General features: G+C 47.8%; 1 protein-coding gene across 12 annotated transcripts in view; it reads right to left on the bottom strand.

The window, feature by feature from the left end:
- The window catches only part of LOC139547140 (peripheral plasma membrane protein CASK-like), a 225,368-nt gene that overhangs the window by 125,354 nt on the left and 82,319 nt on the right, over positions 1–17,695 (bottom strand). For 11 of the 12 annotated variants that reach the window (XM_071356176.1, XM_071356175.1, XM_071356174.1 and 8 more), the window contains exon 2: positions 11,468–11,580. In XM_071356176.1, the coding sequence (XP_071212277.1) occupies positions 11,468–11,580 (113 nt within the window). Of the gene's footprint in view, positions 1–11,467; positions 11,601–17,695 lie in introns of those variants that run through there. The other variant, XM_071356186.1, reaches the window with a different exon arrangement.

Here is a 17,695-nt window from a genome sequence, read left to right as displayed (position 1 = left end):
CATAAGTGTGGTTGAATGAAAGAGATGAAATTAATGAAAATGAGGAGGAAGAGAGGGAGTGAGAGAGAGAGGGAGGGAAGGGGGGAGAGAGGGAGGGAGGGTTGGGAGGGAGGGGGAGAGAGGGAGGGGGAGGGAGAGGGACGGATGGGAGGGAGAGAGAGAGGGGGGGAGGGGGAGGGAGGGAGAGAGAGAGAGAGGGAGGGGGAGAGAGGGAGGGGGTGGGAATGGAGGGAGAGAGAGAGGGAGAGAGAGTGAGAGGGAGGGAGGGAGATAGATCACACTCTACAGACCATGTCCTAGACCATGTACTTTCTACAAAGCTAGAGGAAGACCCAGGAGGAAAGTCCAAACCTCAATATGTCTTTGACACACCCATGCAAACTGCAGGAGGAATGTAAAACAGCGTCATGTTCAATGACTCACCACAGTTGAAGCAGATGGGAGGGGAGGAGAGGACAAGGGGGGAAGAGAGAGATAGATGTGATCTCAACAGAGGTCCCTGTTACTCCAGCTGGGAGTCAAAGCCTGCTCTGGAGGGGGACCGGAACTCTCAGTGTGTGTGTGTGTGTATGTGTATGTGTATGTGTGTGTGTGTGTACATGTGTGTGTGTGTGATTTTTCTCCTGCTGGTAGTCGTTGCCTGCTCTGGAGGGGCAGCAGAGACAGGCCCTGCTACACAGGGTATCACACTGAGAGCTCTAGGCACCAGGTACCACTACTACTAGCCACCACCTGGAGAGGACAGGGAGGGAAGGAGGGGGAGAGAGGGAGGGAAGGAGGGGGAGAGAGAGAGGGAGGGAGGGAGGGGAGGGAGGGGGAGAGAGGGAGGGAGGGAGGGGGAGAAAGAGAGGGGAGGGGGAGAGAGGGAGCGAGGGGGAGAGAGGGAGGGAGGGAGGGGAAGGAGGAAAAGAGAGAGAAGGAGGGAGGGGAGGGACGGGGAGAGAGGGAGGGATAGAGGGGTGGACGGAAAGTGATGAATCTATCTGGTTCTCTGGCGTCATTTTCTCCTTCCTCTCTTCTGCAGCAATTTGTATTTTTTATTTAATTTATTTCCGGATCTTCCTTGGGTTCAATCACGATTACGCTGTTACATATAAAAAAAACAGTACATAACAACACACATTATTACACCACTACTCTACCACTACATATCTACAATACAACTCATTATTACACCACTACTCTACCACTATATATTTACAATACAACACATTATTACACCACTACTCTATACCACTATATATCTACAATACAACACATTATTACACCACTACTCTACCACTATATATCTACAATACAACTCATTATTACACCACTACTCTACCACTATATATCTACAATACAACTCATTATTACACCACTACTCTACCACTATATATCTACAATACAACACATTATTACACCACTACTCTACCACTACATATCTACAATACGAAATCAATAATACAAAAAAATAACAATATTGATGTCACGCCCTGACCGTAGAGAGCTTTTTATGTCTCTATTTTGGTTTGGTCAGGGTGTGATTTGGGTGGGCATTCTATGTTGTGTGTTCTATGATTTTACATTTCTATGTGTTGGGCCGGGTGTGGTTCTCAATCAGGGACAGCTGTCTATCGTTGTCTCTGATTGAGAACCATACTTAGGTTGCCTTTTTCCCACCTGTATTGGTGGGTAGTTGTCCATGTTTAGTTGCCTGTGAGCACTACGTTGGCTTCACGGTTCGTTTGTTATTTTGTTAGTTTGTTAAGTGTTCTTCGTTGAATTAAAATATGTATTCCAATCGCGCTGCACCTTGGTCCACTCCTTTAAACGGCCGGGACAGAACTAGCCACCAAAAAAGGACCAAGCAGCGTGGAGGAGAGGACTGGACATGGGAGGACATCCTGGACCGCAAGGGATCCTACACATGAGAGGAGATCCTGGCTGGAAGGGATTGCCTCCCATGGGAACAGGTGGAGGCAGCCAGGAGAGCGGAGGCATCAGGAAAGGGGAACCAGCGGTACGAGCGAACACGGCTGGCAAGGAAGCCCGAGAGGCAGCCTAAATTTTGGGGGGGGAGATTGGCGGAGTCAGGTAGGAGACCTGAGCCAACTCCCCGTGCTTACCGTGGCGAGCATGTGACTGGTCAGGCCCCGTGCTACGGGGTGATGCGCACGGTGTCCTCAGCGCGTACTCATAGCCCGGTGCGCTATATCCCAGCTCCTCGCATTGGCCGGGCTAGAGTGGGCATCGAGCCAGGACGGAATGTGCCAGCCCTGCTCTCCAGACCTCCAGGACGTCTCTACGGCCCAGGATATCCTGCGCCGGCTCTGCGCACTGTGTCTCCAGTGTGTCTGCACAGCCCAGTGCGTCCTGTGCATGCGCCCCGCACGTGCAGGGCCAAAGTCACCATCCAGCCAGGATGGGTTGTGCAGGCTCGTTGCTCGAGACCTCCAGTGTGCCTCCACGGCCCAGTGCATCCGGTGCCTCGGCCAAGGACAAGGCCTCCTGCATGTCTCCCCAGCCTGGTGAGTCCTGTGCCTGTGCTAAGCCCTAACCCTCCTGCATGTCTCCACAGCCTGGTGAGTCCTGTGCCTTCTCCCAGAGCCAGGCCTCCTGTGTGTCTATCCACTCCAGTGATGATCCATGGCAAGAAGCCTCCAGTGATGATCCATGGCAAGAAGCCTCCAGTGATGATCCATGGCACGAAGCCTCCAGTGATGATCCATGGCAGGAAGCCTCCAGTGATGATCCATGGCAGGAAGCCTCCAGTGATGATCCATGGCACGAAGCCTCCAGTGATGATCCATGGCACGAAGCCTCCAGTGATGAGCCATGGCACGAAGCCTCCAGTGATGATCCATGGCAAGAAGCTTCCAGTGATGATCCATGGCAAGAAGCCTCCAGTGATGATCCATGGCACGAAGCCTCCAGTGATGATCCATGGCACGAAGCCTCCAGTGATGATCCATGGCAAGAAGCCTCCAGTGATAATCCATGGCACGAAGCCTCTAGTGATGATCCATGGCACGAAGCCTCCAGTGTTGATCCATGGCAGGAGGCCTCCAGTGATGATCCATGGCACGAAACCTCCAGTGAGGAGTCATGGCACGAGGCCTCCAACGAAGGCCGTCAGTCCGGAGCCTCCAGCGACGATCCCCAGTCCGTAGCCTCCAGCGACGCCCTGCAGTCCGGCGCCTCCAGCGACGCCCTGCAGTCCGGAGTGTCCAGCGACGCCCGGCAGTCCGGAGCATCCAGCGACGCCCTTCAGTCCGGAGCCTCCAGCGTCGCCCTCTAGTCCGGAGCCTCCAGCGTCGCCCTTCAGTCCGGAGCCTCCAGCGTCGCCCTTCAGTCCGGTGCCTCCAGCGTCGCCCTTCGGTTCGGAGCCTCCAGCGTCGCCCTTCAGTCCTGAGCCTTCAGCGACGCCCTTCAGTCCGGAGCCTCCAGCGTCGCCCTTCAGTCCAGTGCCTCCAGCGTCGCCCTTCGGTTCGGAGCCTCCAGCGTCGCCCTTCAGTCCAGAGCCTTCAGCGTCGCCCTTCAGTTTGGAGCCTCCAGGGTTGCCCTTCAGTCCGGAGCCTCCAGCGTCGCCCTTCAGTCCGGAGCCTCCAGTGTCGTCCTTCAGTCCGGAGCCTCCAGCGACGCCCCCCAGGCCCGCTACAAGAGTGCCCAGTCCGGGGCCCGCTACGAGGGTCCCCAGTCCGGGGTCAGTGGCGAGGGTCCCCGCTCTAGAGGCGCCACCTAGGTGGGCCAAGCCAGAGGTGGAGCGGTCAAAAAGCTGCACTGAAGTCTAACAAAACAGCTCCCACAATCTTCCTATTATCAATTTCTCTTAGCATATCATCAGTAATTTGTGTAAGTGCCGTACATGTTGAATGCCCTTCCCTATAAGCGTGCTGAAAGTCTGTTGTTAGTAGCCTTGTATCTGGTCAAACACATTTTCCCCAAAAGTTTACTAAGGGTTGGTAACAGGCTGATTGGTCGGCTGTTTGAGCAAGTAAAGGGTGCTTCGCTATTCTTGGGTAGCAGCAGAATTACTTTTGTTTCCTCCAGGCCTGAGGGCACACACTTTCCTGTAGGCTTAGATTGAAGAAATTTCAAATAGGAATGACAATATAATCCGCCATCATCCTCAGTAATTTTCCAGCCAAGTTGTCAGACCCAGGTGGCTTGTCATTGTTGATAGACAACAATAATTTTTTCATCTCTTCCACACTCACTTTACGGAATTCTAAATTACAATGCTTGTCTTTCATCATGTGGTCACTTATGTATGGATGTATAGGTTCATGCCTAAATTTGCTAATCTTACCAGTGAAAAAATCATTAAAGTTGTAACGGCTGTTTGAAGAAGAGGACCAAGGTGCAGCGTTGTACGTGTTCATGATTTTTAATACAGCTGAACACTAGAACAAAAAATAACAAAGAGAAACAAACGAAACCGTTCTGTCTGGTGCAGACACACAAAACAGAAAATAGCTACCTAAGTATGGTTCTCAATCAGAGACAACGATAGACAGCTGCTTCTGATTGAGAACCACACCCGGCCAAACAACAAAGAAATACAAAACATAGAACACAAAACATAGAATGCCCACCCCAACTCACACCCTGACCAAACCAAAATAGAGACATAAAAATGATCTCTAAGGTCAGGGGGTGACAGTAACCACCCCCCCCCCCCCCCCAAGGGTGCGGACTCCGGCCGCAAAACCTAAACCTATAGGGGAGGGTCTGGGTGGGCATCTATCCGCGGTGGCGGCTCTGGTGCGGGACGTGGACCCCGCTCCACCTTAGGCTTGGCCCACTTAGGTGGCGCCTCTGGAACGGGGACCCACCACCAAAGGACCAACCCCGGACTGGGGACCCTCGCAGCGGGCCCCGGACAGGAGGGGGACTCTGGCAGCTCCGGACAGGAGGGCGACTCTGGCAGCTCCGGACAGGAGGGCGACTCTGGCAGCTCCGGACAGGAGGGCGACTCTGGCAGCTCCGGACATGAGGGCGACTCTGGCAGCTCCGGACCAGGCGCATGCACAGGACTCACCAGGCTGGGGAGACACACAGGAGACCTGGCTCTGGGAGCAGGCACAGGACTCACCAGGCTGGGGAGACCTACTGGAGGCCTGGTCCTTGGAGGAGGCACAGGATAGACAGGGCTGTGGGGGAGCACTGGAGATCTGGTGCGTAGCCTTGGCACCACTCTCCCAGGCTGAATGCCCAGTCTAGCCCGACACGTGGTTCCCCTGGCGAGCTGGGGAAACCGTGCTTAGAGCAGGCGCAGGATATCCTGGCCCGATGAGACGCACTGGAGGTCTGGAGAGCAGGGCTGGCACAATCCGTCCTGGCTGGATCCTCACCCTAGCCCGGCAGATGCGGGGAGCTGGGATATAGCGCACCGGGCTAAGAACGCGTACTGGAGACACCGTGCGCTCCACCGCATAACACGGTGCCTGACCAGTACGACGCCCGCCACGGTAAGCACGGGGAGTTGGCTCAGGTCTCCAACCTGACTCTGCCACACTCCCCGTGTCCCCCCCCCAATTTTTTGTTTTGGGGGGGGCTGCCTCTCAGGCTTCCTTGCCAGCCGTGTTCCCTCGTAATGTTGCCGTTCAGCCTTAGCTGCCTCCAGTTCCTCCTGTGGACGGCGATACTCCCCAGCCTGCCTCCAGGGTCCCTTCCCGTCCAGGATCTCCTCCCATGTCCAGGAGTCCATTACACCACGCTGCTTGGTCCTTTGGTGGTGGGTAGTTCTGTAACGGCTGTTTGAAGAAGAGGACCAAGGTGCAGCGTCGTACGTGTTCATGATTTTTAATACAGCTGAACACTAGAACAAAAAATAACAAAGCGGAACAAACCAAACAGTTCTGTCTGGTGCAGACACACAAAACAGAAAATATCTACCCACAAAACCCATGTGGGCAAGAGCTACCTAAGTATGGTTCTCAATCAGAGACAACGATAGACAGCTGCCTCTGATTGAGAACCACACCCGGCCAAACAACAAAGAAATACAAAACATATAACACAAACATAGAATGCCCACCCCAACTCACGCCCTGACCAAACCAAAATAGAGACATAAAAAGGATCTCTAAGGTCAGGGCGTGACAAAAGTAGTTGTCAATATCAGTGGATTTTATGATGAATGAGCCATCTGATTCAATGAATGAGGGAGCCGATTTCAAGTTAATGCCCAAATATTTATTTAAGGTGCTCCAAAGCTTTTAAACTATCATTTTTTTATATAATTTATCTTCCTTCCATAGTACAGTTTCTTCTTCTTTTTGTTTAGTTTAGTCACACGATTTTTCAATTTACAGAACGTTTGCCAATCGGCTGACCTATTCATCACACTATCAGCACCACTGGGACAGAGAGCCAAATGTGTGTTTGTAAACAGAGAGAATGTGTGTGTGTGTGTGTAGGAAAGCTATACATGTGTGTGTGAGACCCCTGCTGGCCGATCGATCACTGGGCCATGCCCTGTCTGGGTCCTTTTGGCCTGTCCCTAGGCTCTGTGCAGCATTGTGTGTGTGTCTCTGCTCCTGTATTAAAGATGATCACAGTGTAACTGTTCTCTTTTCTACCATCATGTGAAAAATAAAAAATAATAAATCAACAAAGGGAACAGTGTTGCTGCCATCACTTGTATGTGTGTGTGTGTGTGTGTGTGTGTGTGTGTGTGTGTGTGTGTGTGTGTGTGTGTGTGTGTGTGTGTGTGTGTGTGTGTGTGTACGGTTGATAGATTTCCCAGCGCTCCAGCCAAGGCTTGTGATAGGATATAAAGGAGATGGATGGTGATGGAGAGGAATGGAAGATTCATTTCAGATTTATTTCTGTTTTTCTCTGTCGTTTTCCATCCCTCTGTTTTCATCACTCGCTTAATGAGAACGTTAGGATGACATAAATCCCTGGCTCTGGTAGATATTTCTCCTCCGTGGAGCAGGGTACATGATCCCTCGTTCACAAGGGGTTTGTAGGGGCTTGACTGTGGGTATGTGGTAGAAAGACAAGCTAAACTCAAACAGTCATGCAGACTTAGAAAGCCACTTAACCTGACAGCAAATCTTTACAGCACGCACAGATGGCTCAATTGCATAAATTACTCCCGAAGTAATAAATAACACTAGCAGTAAAAATGATGAGAATAATGACATTTTTAAAATATATTTTCAAAACATTTACATTTTCTCTGCATGGAAATGTTATGCCAGACGGGCTCTCAGAATGGAGCAGTGTTTCTGGAGAAAAGTATAAAAAAGTATGTGGACACCCCTTCAAATTCAGCAACACCCGTTGCTGAAAGGTGTATAAAATTGAGCACACAGCCATGCAATCTACATAGACAAACATTGGCAGTAGAATGGCCTTACTGAGAGCTCAGTGACTTTCAATGTGGCACCATCAGAGGATGCCACCTTTCCAACAAGTCAGTTTGGCAAATTTCTTCCCTGCTAAAGCTGCCCCGGTCAACTCTAAGTGCTGCTATTGTGAAGTGGAAACAACGGCTCAGCCACGAAGTGGCAGGCCACACAAGCTCACAGAACGGGACTGCCGAGTGCTGAAGCACGTAGCTCGTAAAAATGGTCTGTCCTCGGTTGCGACACTCACTACCGAGATCCAAACTTCCTCTTCAAGCAATGTCAGCACAATAACTGTTCGTTGGGAGCTTCATGAAATGGTTTCCGTGGTCGAGCAGCCGCACATAAGCCTAAGATCACCATTGCACAATACCAACTGTCGGCTGGAGTGGTGTTAAGCTCGCCGCCATTGGACTCTGGAGCAGTTGAAACGTGTTCTCTGGAGTGATGAATCAAGCTTCACCATCTGGCAGTCCGACGGACAAATCTGGGTTTAGCGGAACCCAGGAGTACACTACCTACCCCGATGCATAGTGCCAACTGTAAAGTTTGGTGTGGGAGGAATCATGGTCTGGGGCTGTTTTTCATGGTTCGTTCTAGGCCCCTTAGTTCCAGGGAAGGGAAATCTTAACGCTACAGTATACAATGACATGCTAGACCATTCCATGATTCCAACTTTGTGGCAACAGTTTGGGGAAGGCCCTTTCCTGTTTTAGCAGGACAATGCCCCCGTGCACAACCAAGGCCCATACAGAAATTGTTTGTTGAGGTTGGTGTGGAAGAACTTGACTGTCCTGCACAGACCCCTGACCTCAACCCCATCAAAAACCTTTGGGATGAAACGGAACGCCGACTGCGAGCCAGGCCTAATCACCCAACATCAGCGCCCGACTTCAATAATACTCTTGTGGATGAATGGAAGTAAGTCCCTGCGGCAATGTTCCAACATCAAGTGGAAAGCCTTCCCAGAAGAGTGGAGGCTGTTATAGCAGCAAAAGGGGGAACAACTTCATATTAATGCCCATGATTTTGGAATGAGATGTTCGACGAGCATGTTACTGTTGGCCAGGCTGGATCAGGCCGGATCAGCTACCAAACAACACAGTGACTTAACCTCTCCTGGGTAGGGGGCAGTATTTTCACCTCCGGATGAAAAGCGTGCCCAAAGTAAACTGCCTGTTACTCAGGCCCAGAAGCTAAGATATGCATATAATTGGTAGTTTTGGATAGAAAACACTCTAAAGTTTCTAAAACTGTTAAAATAATGTCTGTGAGTATAACAGACCTGATATGGCAGGCGAAACCCCGAGGACAAACCATCCAGGGAATCATTTTTTTGAGGTCATAGGATTTTCCAATTTTTTTCTATGGGATACCCTTATTATTAGGAACCTGGTTACAGTTTCTATGGCTTCCACTAGATGTCAAGAGTTTTTAGAAATTGTTCGATGTTTGTCTTTTGAGAAATTAAGAAGTAGTCCTATTCATTGTAAGTGTCACTCCAGGTGTACTCTACTGTTTTGGTGCGTGTGAACTGGAGCGCGCTTCACGTTGTTTTTATCCAGTATTAGAAACAGTTTATTCCGTCTTAAATTTTATCGATTATTTACGTTTTAGGGTACCTGAGGTTGGATTAGGAACGTTGTTTGAAATGTTTGGACCAAGTTTATAGGTAACTTATTAGATACTTTGTAGGCATGTTGGGCGAGTTCAAACCGGTGTATTTCTGAATCAAACGCGCCAAATAAATTGACCTTTTTGGGACATAAAGAAGGACATTATTGAACAAAAGGACCATCTGGGACATTTTGGAGTGCCAACAGAAGAAGATCTTCAAAGGTAAGGCATTAATTATATCGCTATTTCTGACTTTTGTGGCGCACCTGTCTGGTTGAAATATGAGCACAGAAAGAACAGTGTCACTAGACAGCCTCAATAGAGCACAGAAATAACAGTCTCACTAGACCGCCTCAGTAGAGCACAGAAAGAACAGTGTCACTAGACAGCCTCAATAGAGCACAGAAATAACAGTCTCACTAGACCGCCTCAGTAGAGCACAGAAAGAACAGTCTCACCAGACAGCCTCAGTAGAGCACAGAAATAACAGTCTCACTAGACAGCCTCAGTAGAGCACAGAAATAACAGTCTCACCAGACAGCCTCAGTAGAGCACAGAAATAACAGTCTCACCAGACAGCCTCAGTAGAGCACAGAAATAACAGTCTCACCAGACAGCCTCAGTAGAGCACAGAAATAACAGTTCACTAGACAGCCTCAGTAGAGCACAGAAATAACAGTTCACTAGACAGCTTCAATAGAGCACAGAAAGAACAGTCTCACCAGACAGCCTCAGTAGAGCACAGAAATAACAGTCTCACCAGACAGCCTCAGTAGAGCACAGAAATAACAGTTCACTAGACAGCTTCAATAGAGCACAGAAAGAACAGTCTCACTAGACAGCCTCAATAGAGCACAGAAATAACAGTCTCACCAGACAGCCTCAGTAGAGCACAGAAATAACAGTTCACTAGACAGCCTCAATAGAGCACAGAAATAACAGTCTCACTAGACAGCCTCAATAAAGCACAGAAAGATCTCACAGAACTTCTCTGTCTTTCTCTCTCTTTCTTTCCCTTTCTTTCTCTCACTCCCTCTCACACCATTCTCTCTGACTCTCTCTTTATCCACCTCCCTCCCTCCCTCCCTCCCTCCCTCCCTCCCTCCCTCCCTCCCTCCCTCCCTCCCTCCCTCCGTGTGTCTGTCTGTTTATCTGTCTGTTTATCTGTCTGTTTATCTGTCTGTCTGTCTGTCTGTCTGTCTGTCTGTCCCCATATACATACTGGAGACAGACTTTCTGTCAGTCCGTCTGTTCGTCCATCCGTCTGTTCGTCCATCCGTCTGTCCGTCTTTCTCTCTGCTTCTCATAGAAGGTAACGGTCACTAAGTATAATTTGAAGCGGTAGAGGCAATGGTTAGGCAGAACAAAGTGGTAATGTAATATAATATATAATAATGTAATATAATGTAGATCTGGAAGGGTAAGGGAACAATCAGTATGATTCTCCATTGCTGATGAGATGCCATCAGTTGCCTGTCTCTGTGTGTGGTAGACAGTCATACAAAGAAACACTGCTGTCAATTTACCCTCAATTGGCTCAGTGTGTGTGTGTGTGTGTGTGTGTGTGTGTGTGTGTGTGTGTGTGTGTGTGTGTGTGTGTGTGTGTGTGTGTGTGTGTGTGTGTGTGTGTGTGTGTGTGTGTGTGTGTGTGTGTGTGTGTGTGTGTGTGTGTGTGTGAGTGGGTGTGAGTGGGTGTGAGTGGGTGGATAGGAATGTGTATGCTTGAGCCAAGAAAAGGAAGATAAATCATAATGAGAGGTGGAAGCTATAGTAACTACATGCCATGGACTTCACCGAGATTGAACCCTGCAATCTTCCCCTCTTAAAACACAGATAGAACAGATAGATAGAACTCTCTCTCTCTCTTTCTCTTTCTCTCGAAGGTCAGTGTGGAGAGTCTGGTGCTTCGTGCAGACATCATTTCATGACTCACTGAGCTCTTTGTGGTTGTTTTTCCGAAAGAAAACTGAACTATCAAAATGTCTTGTGTGATAGTTTCTACCTCAGGCGCGGAGGTAAAGGGTTATTAGGAGGGAGGACATTGGGAGACCCGACACAAACACAAACACACACACACACACACACACACACACACACACACACACACACACACACACACACACACACACACACACACACACACACACACACACACACACACACACACACACACGCACACACGCACACACACACACACACACACAACGTCTGAGAGGGAGGGTGAAATCTCAAGTTCCCTCATACAAGTCAAACTGTGTGTCTCGATAGACCCCTGCTGTGTGGTCATATTGTACAGCATCTCTCTCTCTCTGGAGATCAATGATACAACACAGCTCACCCCTGGATGACCTCTCACACACGCATGCACAGACACAGACACACACACAGACAGACACACACAGACACAGACAGCTGATAGTGTGTACATGTTTGCCTCTATAACCATCAGCATCCACACACAACAGAGAGAAAGATAAATTGTGTATGTGTGTGTGTGTGTGCTCTCTCACCCTCTGTGCTGAGACCAGGGCTGGAGGTAAACTGGGCCACGTCTACGATCTTCACAGCAAACTGCTGTCCTGCGTCTCTGCTGATACATCTTCGTACCACACTGAACGGACCCCTGCACATGACAGAACACATTACCATCTCATACCTTTACACAGGACAGAATACATTACCACCTCATACCTTTACACAGGACAGAATACATTAACATCTCATACCTTTACACAGGACAGAACACATTACCACCTCATACCTTTACACAGGACAGAACACATTACCATCTCATACCTTTATACAGGACAGAATACATTACCACCTCATACCTTTATACAGAATACATTAACATCTCATACCTTTACACAGGACAGAACACATTACCATCTCATACCTTTACACAGGACAGAATACATTACCATCTCATACCTTTACACAGGACAGAATACATTACCATCTCATACCTTTACACAGGACAGAACACATTAACATCTCATACCTTTATACAGAATACATTAACATCTCATACCTTTACACAGGACAGAACACATTACCATCTCATACCTTTACACAGGACAGAACACATTAACATCTCATACCTTTATACAGGACAGAACACATTACCATCTCATACCTTTACACAGGACAGAACACATTACCATCTCATACCTTTACACAGGACAGAACACATTAACATCTCATACCTTTACACAGGACAGAACACATTACCATCTCATACCTTTACACAGGACAGAACACATTACCATCTCATACCTTTACACAGGACAGAACACATTACCATCTCATACCTTTACACAGGACAGAACACATTACCATCTCATACCTTTACACAGGACAGAATACATTAACATCTCATACCTTTACACAGGACAGAACACATTACCATCTCATACCTTTACACAGGACAGAACACATTACCATCTCATACCTTTACACAGGACAGAATACATTAACATCTCATAGTAAAAGTAAAGATGCCTTAATAGAAAAATTACTAAAGTGAAAGTCACCCAGGATAATACTACTTGAGCAAAAGTCTAAAAGTATTTGGTTTAAAATATACTTAAGTATCAAAAGTAAAAGTAGAAGTATAAATCATTTCAAATTCCTTATTTTAAGCAAAGCAGTTGGCCACATTTTCTTGTTTTTAAAATGTATGGATAACCAGGGGCACACTCCAACACTCAGACATAATCTACACATGAAGCATGTGTGTTTAGTGAGTTGGCCAGACCAGAGGCAGTAGATGACCAGGGATGTTTTCTTGACAAGTGCGTGAATTAGACCATTTGTCTTTCCTGCTCAGCATTCAAAATATAACGAGTACTTTTGGGTGTCAGGTAAAATTTATGGAGTCATTTCTTTAGGAATATAGTGAAGTAAAAGTAAAAGTTGTCAAAAATATAAATAGTAAAGTAAAGAACAGATACCCCAAAAAACTACTTAAGTAGTACTTTAAATGATTTGGATTTACTGTAATTACTTTACACCATTGTATACAGGACAGAGCAAATTAACATATCATACCTTTATACAGGACAGAACACACACAAATTAACATCTCATACCTTTATACACAACAACACACATAAATAGTACAAGAAACGTTTTCTAACAGACTCATTCATGTATTCAATCAATCGTTCATGAATTTATTTGCAGTACCCCTGTGATGATCGTCCTATCATGACTGTCATTTATCTATCATCTCTGTCACTCATCTAAAGAGATGCCTAGTATACATGACCTGACAATGTTTATGGAACAGTGTATGAGTTGCACATGTATTTATTGATAATCATGTGGGTTAGAGATGCCCTCTTGATTATTGTAGATCACCTGTAATGGAGAAGAAACATGAGTTTGTTGTGCGTCGATGGAAATTGGTTTGGGCGCGCAAAATCTTTTGTTTTGTGTCGCTAGGTATAGTTATTTTTGTAAACATGTATTGAACGATCAGAAGTGGGATACTAATCTCACCAATGGTGTCTGAAGTGGGATACTAATCTCACCAATGGTGTCTGAAGTGGGATACTAATCTCACCAATGGTGTCAGAAGTTGGATGCTAATATCACCAATGGTGTCAGAAGTTGGATGCTAATCTCACCAATGGTGTCAGAAGTGGGATACTAATCTCACCAATGGTGTCAGAAGTGGGGTACTAATCTCACCAATGGTGTCAGATGTTGGATACTAATCTCACCAATGGTGTCAGAAGTTGGATGCTAACTTCACCAATGGTGTCAGAAGTGGGATACTAATCTCACCAATGGTGTCAGATGTTGGATACTAACTTCACAAATGGTGTCAGAAGTTCCGGAAAACCCTGTCACGGTGAGGAGTGCAGGCAAATTCTAACAAGATGGAGGTCGCAACGTGACAGTGGAGATGCAGTATGCGGCTAATTACTGGTGGTGCTGGCTGAACGCCAAGGACGACCAGATCTGGGCGGCTGCTGAGCTCGTTGAGAGTACCATCAAGGACTTCCCACAGCCGTGGCAGCACTGCCTACCCAGCCAGGAATCTGTTGGCGAGGCTGGGCCAGGTGTGGCGGTTCCTATTGGAGGTGCTAGAGGTCGACTTGCCAACAGAGGGGGCTGTTCCCGAGCCGGAGGCTGTTCCGATATCCGAGTTTCCCTCTTGGTCTTCTCCTGAGGCGGTGCCAATTACTACCGAGTTCTAAACTGCCTCTGGAAGCAATTTCAGCATGACAAATCCCCCGTGCACAAAGCGAGGTCCATACAGAAATGGTTTGTTGAGATCGGTGTGGTAGAACTTGACTGGTTTGTATAGAGCCCTGACCTCAACCCCACGGACACAGTTCATTTCCTGTTCAGAGAACTGACAGGCAAATGGGGCGTGTTCGAGCACATAGTTATTGAATAGTAGTAACTTATCCTGACGGGACATTTCATATCCCAGATGGTATTCATGCTCTAAAGCACAGAGGGTTTAGCTGGTACAAAGACATACGTTTATTATCTGAACATGTATGTATGGTATTCATGTGCTTTGAATGTTAATCGAACAGATTGTGTAAGGGTTTCCCATTGGTCAGACGCAACATGGGTGTGGGTATTTAAACTCGACCATTTCTTTGTTTGCAGGTCAGAGACACACAGGTAACAGGTTGACATGATGCCAGGTACAGGCATGATTGAAGCCTGGCTTTTCTTTTGAGTTTATTAGGCCTAACTTTTGTTCGTCGTCCTGTTTATTTGTTTTTGTAAATACGTGTACAGTCATCGGCTATATGATTTCTTCACCTTTCAAATAAAAAGCCTCACTTTGGCAAGACAAATCCATCGACTTCGTCAGCCTTCTCACTGTAAAAATCCTATCGCCGGGTCAACCTCACAACAAGACCTTGGGACTATTTTATTTATTTAACTAGGAAAGTCAGTTAAGAACAAATTCTTATTCACAATGACGGCCTACACCGGCCAAACCAGGGCGACGCTGGGCCAATTGTGCGCCGCCCTATGTGACTCCCAATCATGGTCGGTTGTGATACAGCCTGGAATCAAACCAGGGTCTGTAGAAACACCTCTAGCACTGAGATGCAGTGCCTTAGACCGCTGGGCCGCTCGTGATGACACTATATGGAACACACAACCCAGCACTCCAGTTTAGGAGTTCCATCTCAACTCCAGTCACTTCTGATATTGTATCATTCTATAATGGGGAATTGTATTATCCAACACACAGTCAGTGAGAGGTGTTTAGTAAATACAAGGTTTCCACTGCCCTCGCATACCTCTCACAGTAGTTTGTCAGTTGGCACAGAGACGAGGGCAGAGGTAGCACAGGGGTAAGATCTACGTAAATACAGTCCTAGTGCTTACAGCACACACGCACACACACACACACACACACACACACACACACACACACACACACACACACACACACACACACACACACACACACACACACACACACACACACACACACACACACACACACACACACACACCTTCACCTTCCTTGGAAAGCAGAGCCTCTCCTGCCTCAGGTGTGTGTTTAGGCTACACAGTTTTTGATTAAAGATGACACAGTTCACACATCCTCAGAGAGAGTGTGTGTGGGTGTTGCTCTTTCTCTCTTCTCATTTTCCCTCCCTCTCTCCTCCCTATCTGACTCCCCCTCCCTCTCTACCCCTCCCTCTCTATACCCTCCCTCTCTCCTCCCTATCTGACTCCCCCTCCCTCTCTACCCCTCCCTCTCTATACCCTCCCTCTCTCCTCCCTATCTGACTCCCCCTCCCTCTCTACCCCTCCCTCTCTACACCCTCCCTCTCTCCTTCCTATCTGACTCCCCCTCCCTCTCTACCCCTCCCCCTCTATACCCTCCCTCTCTCCTCCCTATCTGACTCCCCCTCCCTCTCTACCGCTCCCTCTCTATACCCTCCCTCTCTCCCTATCTGACTCCCCCTCCCTCTCTACCCCTCCCTCTCTACCCCTCCCTCTCTATACCCTCCCTCTCTCCTCCCTATCTGACTCCCCCTCTCTCTCTACCCCTCCCTCTCTATACCCTCCCTCTCTCCTCCCTATCTGACTCCCCCTCCCTCTCTACCCCTCCCTCTCTATACCCTCCCTCTCTCCTCCCTATCTGACTCCCCCTCCCTCTCTCCTCCCTATCTGACTCCCCCTCCCTCTCTACCCCTCCCTCTCTATACCCTCCCTCTCTATACCTTCCCTCTCTACCCCTCCCTCTCTCTACCCCTCCCTCTCTATCCCTCCCGCTCTCTATACCCTCCCTACCCTCCCTCTCTCCTCCCTATCTGACTCCCCCTCCCTCTCTCCCTCCCTCTCTACCCCTCCCTCTCAACCCCTCCCTCTCTAACCCTCCCTCTCTACCCCTCCCGCTCTCTATACCCTCCCTACCCTCCCTCTCTCTACCCCTCCCGTGGAGCAGCTTTTAACCAGGGGACAGAGATAATGTACACACACACACACACACACACACACACACACACACACACACACACACACACACACACACACACACACACACACACACACACACACACACACACACACACACACACACACACACACACACACACACACACACACACACACACACACACACACACACACACACACACACGTGTCTACATCACTGTCTACATCAAGAAGCGGCAGTCAAAACTAGTGGTTACAGATAGATGAGCAGTAAATATGTACAATGGGAAGAAAAAGTATGTGAGCCCTTTAGAATAACTTGGATTTCTGCATAAATAGGTCATAGCTTTTTATCTGATCTTCATCTAAATCACAACAATAAACACAGTCTGCTTAAACTAATAACACACAAACAATTATATTTTTTCATGTCTTTATTGAACACACAGTGTAAACATTCACAGTGCAGGTTGGAAAAAGTATGTGAACCCTTGGATTTAATAACAGGTTGACCCTTCTTTGGCAGCAATAACCTCAACCAAACATTTTCTGTAGTTGCGGATCAGACCTGCATAACGGTCAGGAGGAGTTTTGGACCATTCCTCTTTACAAAACTGTTTCAGTTCCACAATATTATTGGGAAGTCTAGTGTGAACCGCTTTCTTGAGGTCATGCCACAGCATCTCAATCGGGTTGAGGTCAGGACTCTGACTGGGCCACTCCAGAAGGCGTATTTTCTTCTGTTTAAGACATTCTGTTTTTGATTTACTTCTGTCTTTTGGGTTGTTGTCCTGTTGCATCGCCCAACACCTGTTGAGCTTCAAGTGGCGGACAGACTAACATTCTCATGCAAAATGTCTTGATAAACTTGGGAATACATTTTTCCGTCGATGATAGCAAGCTGTCCAGGCCCTGAGGCAGCAAAGCAGCCCCAAACCATGATGCTCCCTTCTTAACCTCATTGAGCATTCTGCGCTGTGCTCTTACAGTCATCTTTGCAGGACGGCCACTCCTAGGGAGAGTAGCAACAGTGCTGAAATTTCTCCATTTATAGACAATTAGTCTTGCCGTAGACGGACTTTTAGAGATACTTTTGTAACCCTTTCCAGCTTTATGCAAGGCAACAATTCTTAATCTTAAGTCTTCTGACATCTCTTTTGTTCGAGGCATGGTTCAAACTCAATTTTGTGACTTTTTTTATGGGCAAGTGCAGCTCTAACCAACATCTCCAATCTCAACTCCAGGTTAGTTGACTCCTGACTCCAAGGAGCTTTTGGAGAAGTCATTAGCGTAGGGGTTCACATACT

This window comes from Salvelinus alpinus, chromosome 20 (genome assembly GCF_045679555.1).
Source record: "Salvelinus alpinus chromosome 20, SLU_Salpinus.1, whole genome shotgun sequence".
NCBI lineage: Eukaryota > Metazoa > Chordata > Actinopteri > Salmoniformes > Salmonidae > Salvelinus > Salvelinus alpinus.
Note: the sequence above shows the minus strand (reverse complement) of the source record. Positions and strands in the feature narration are given on the sequence as shown.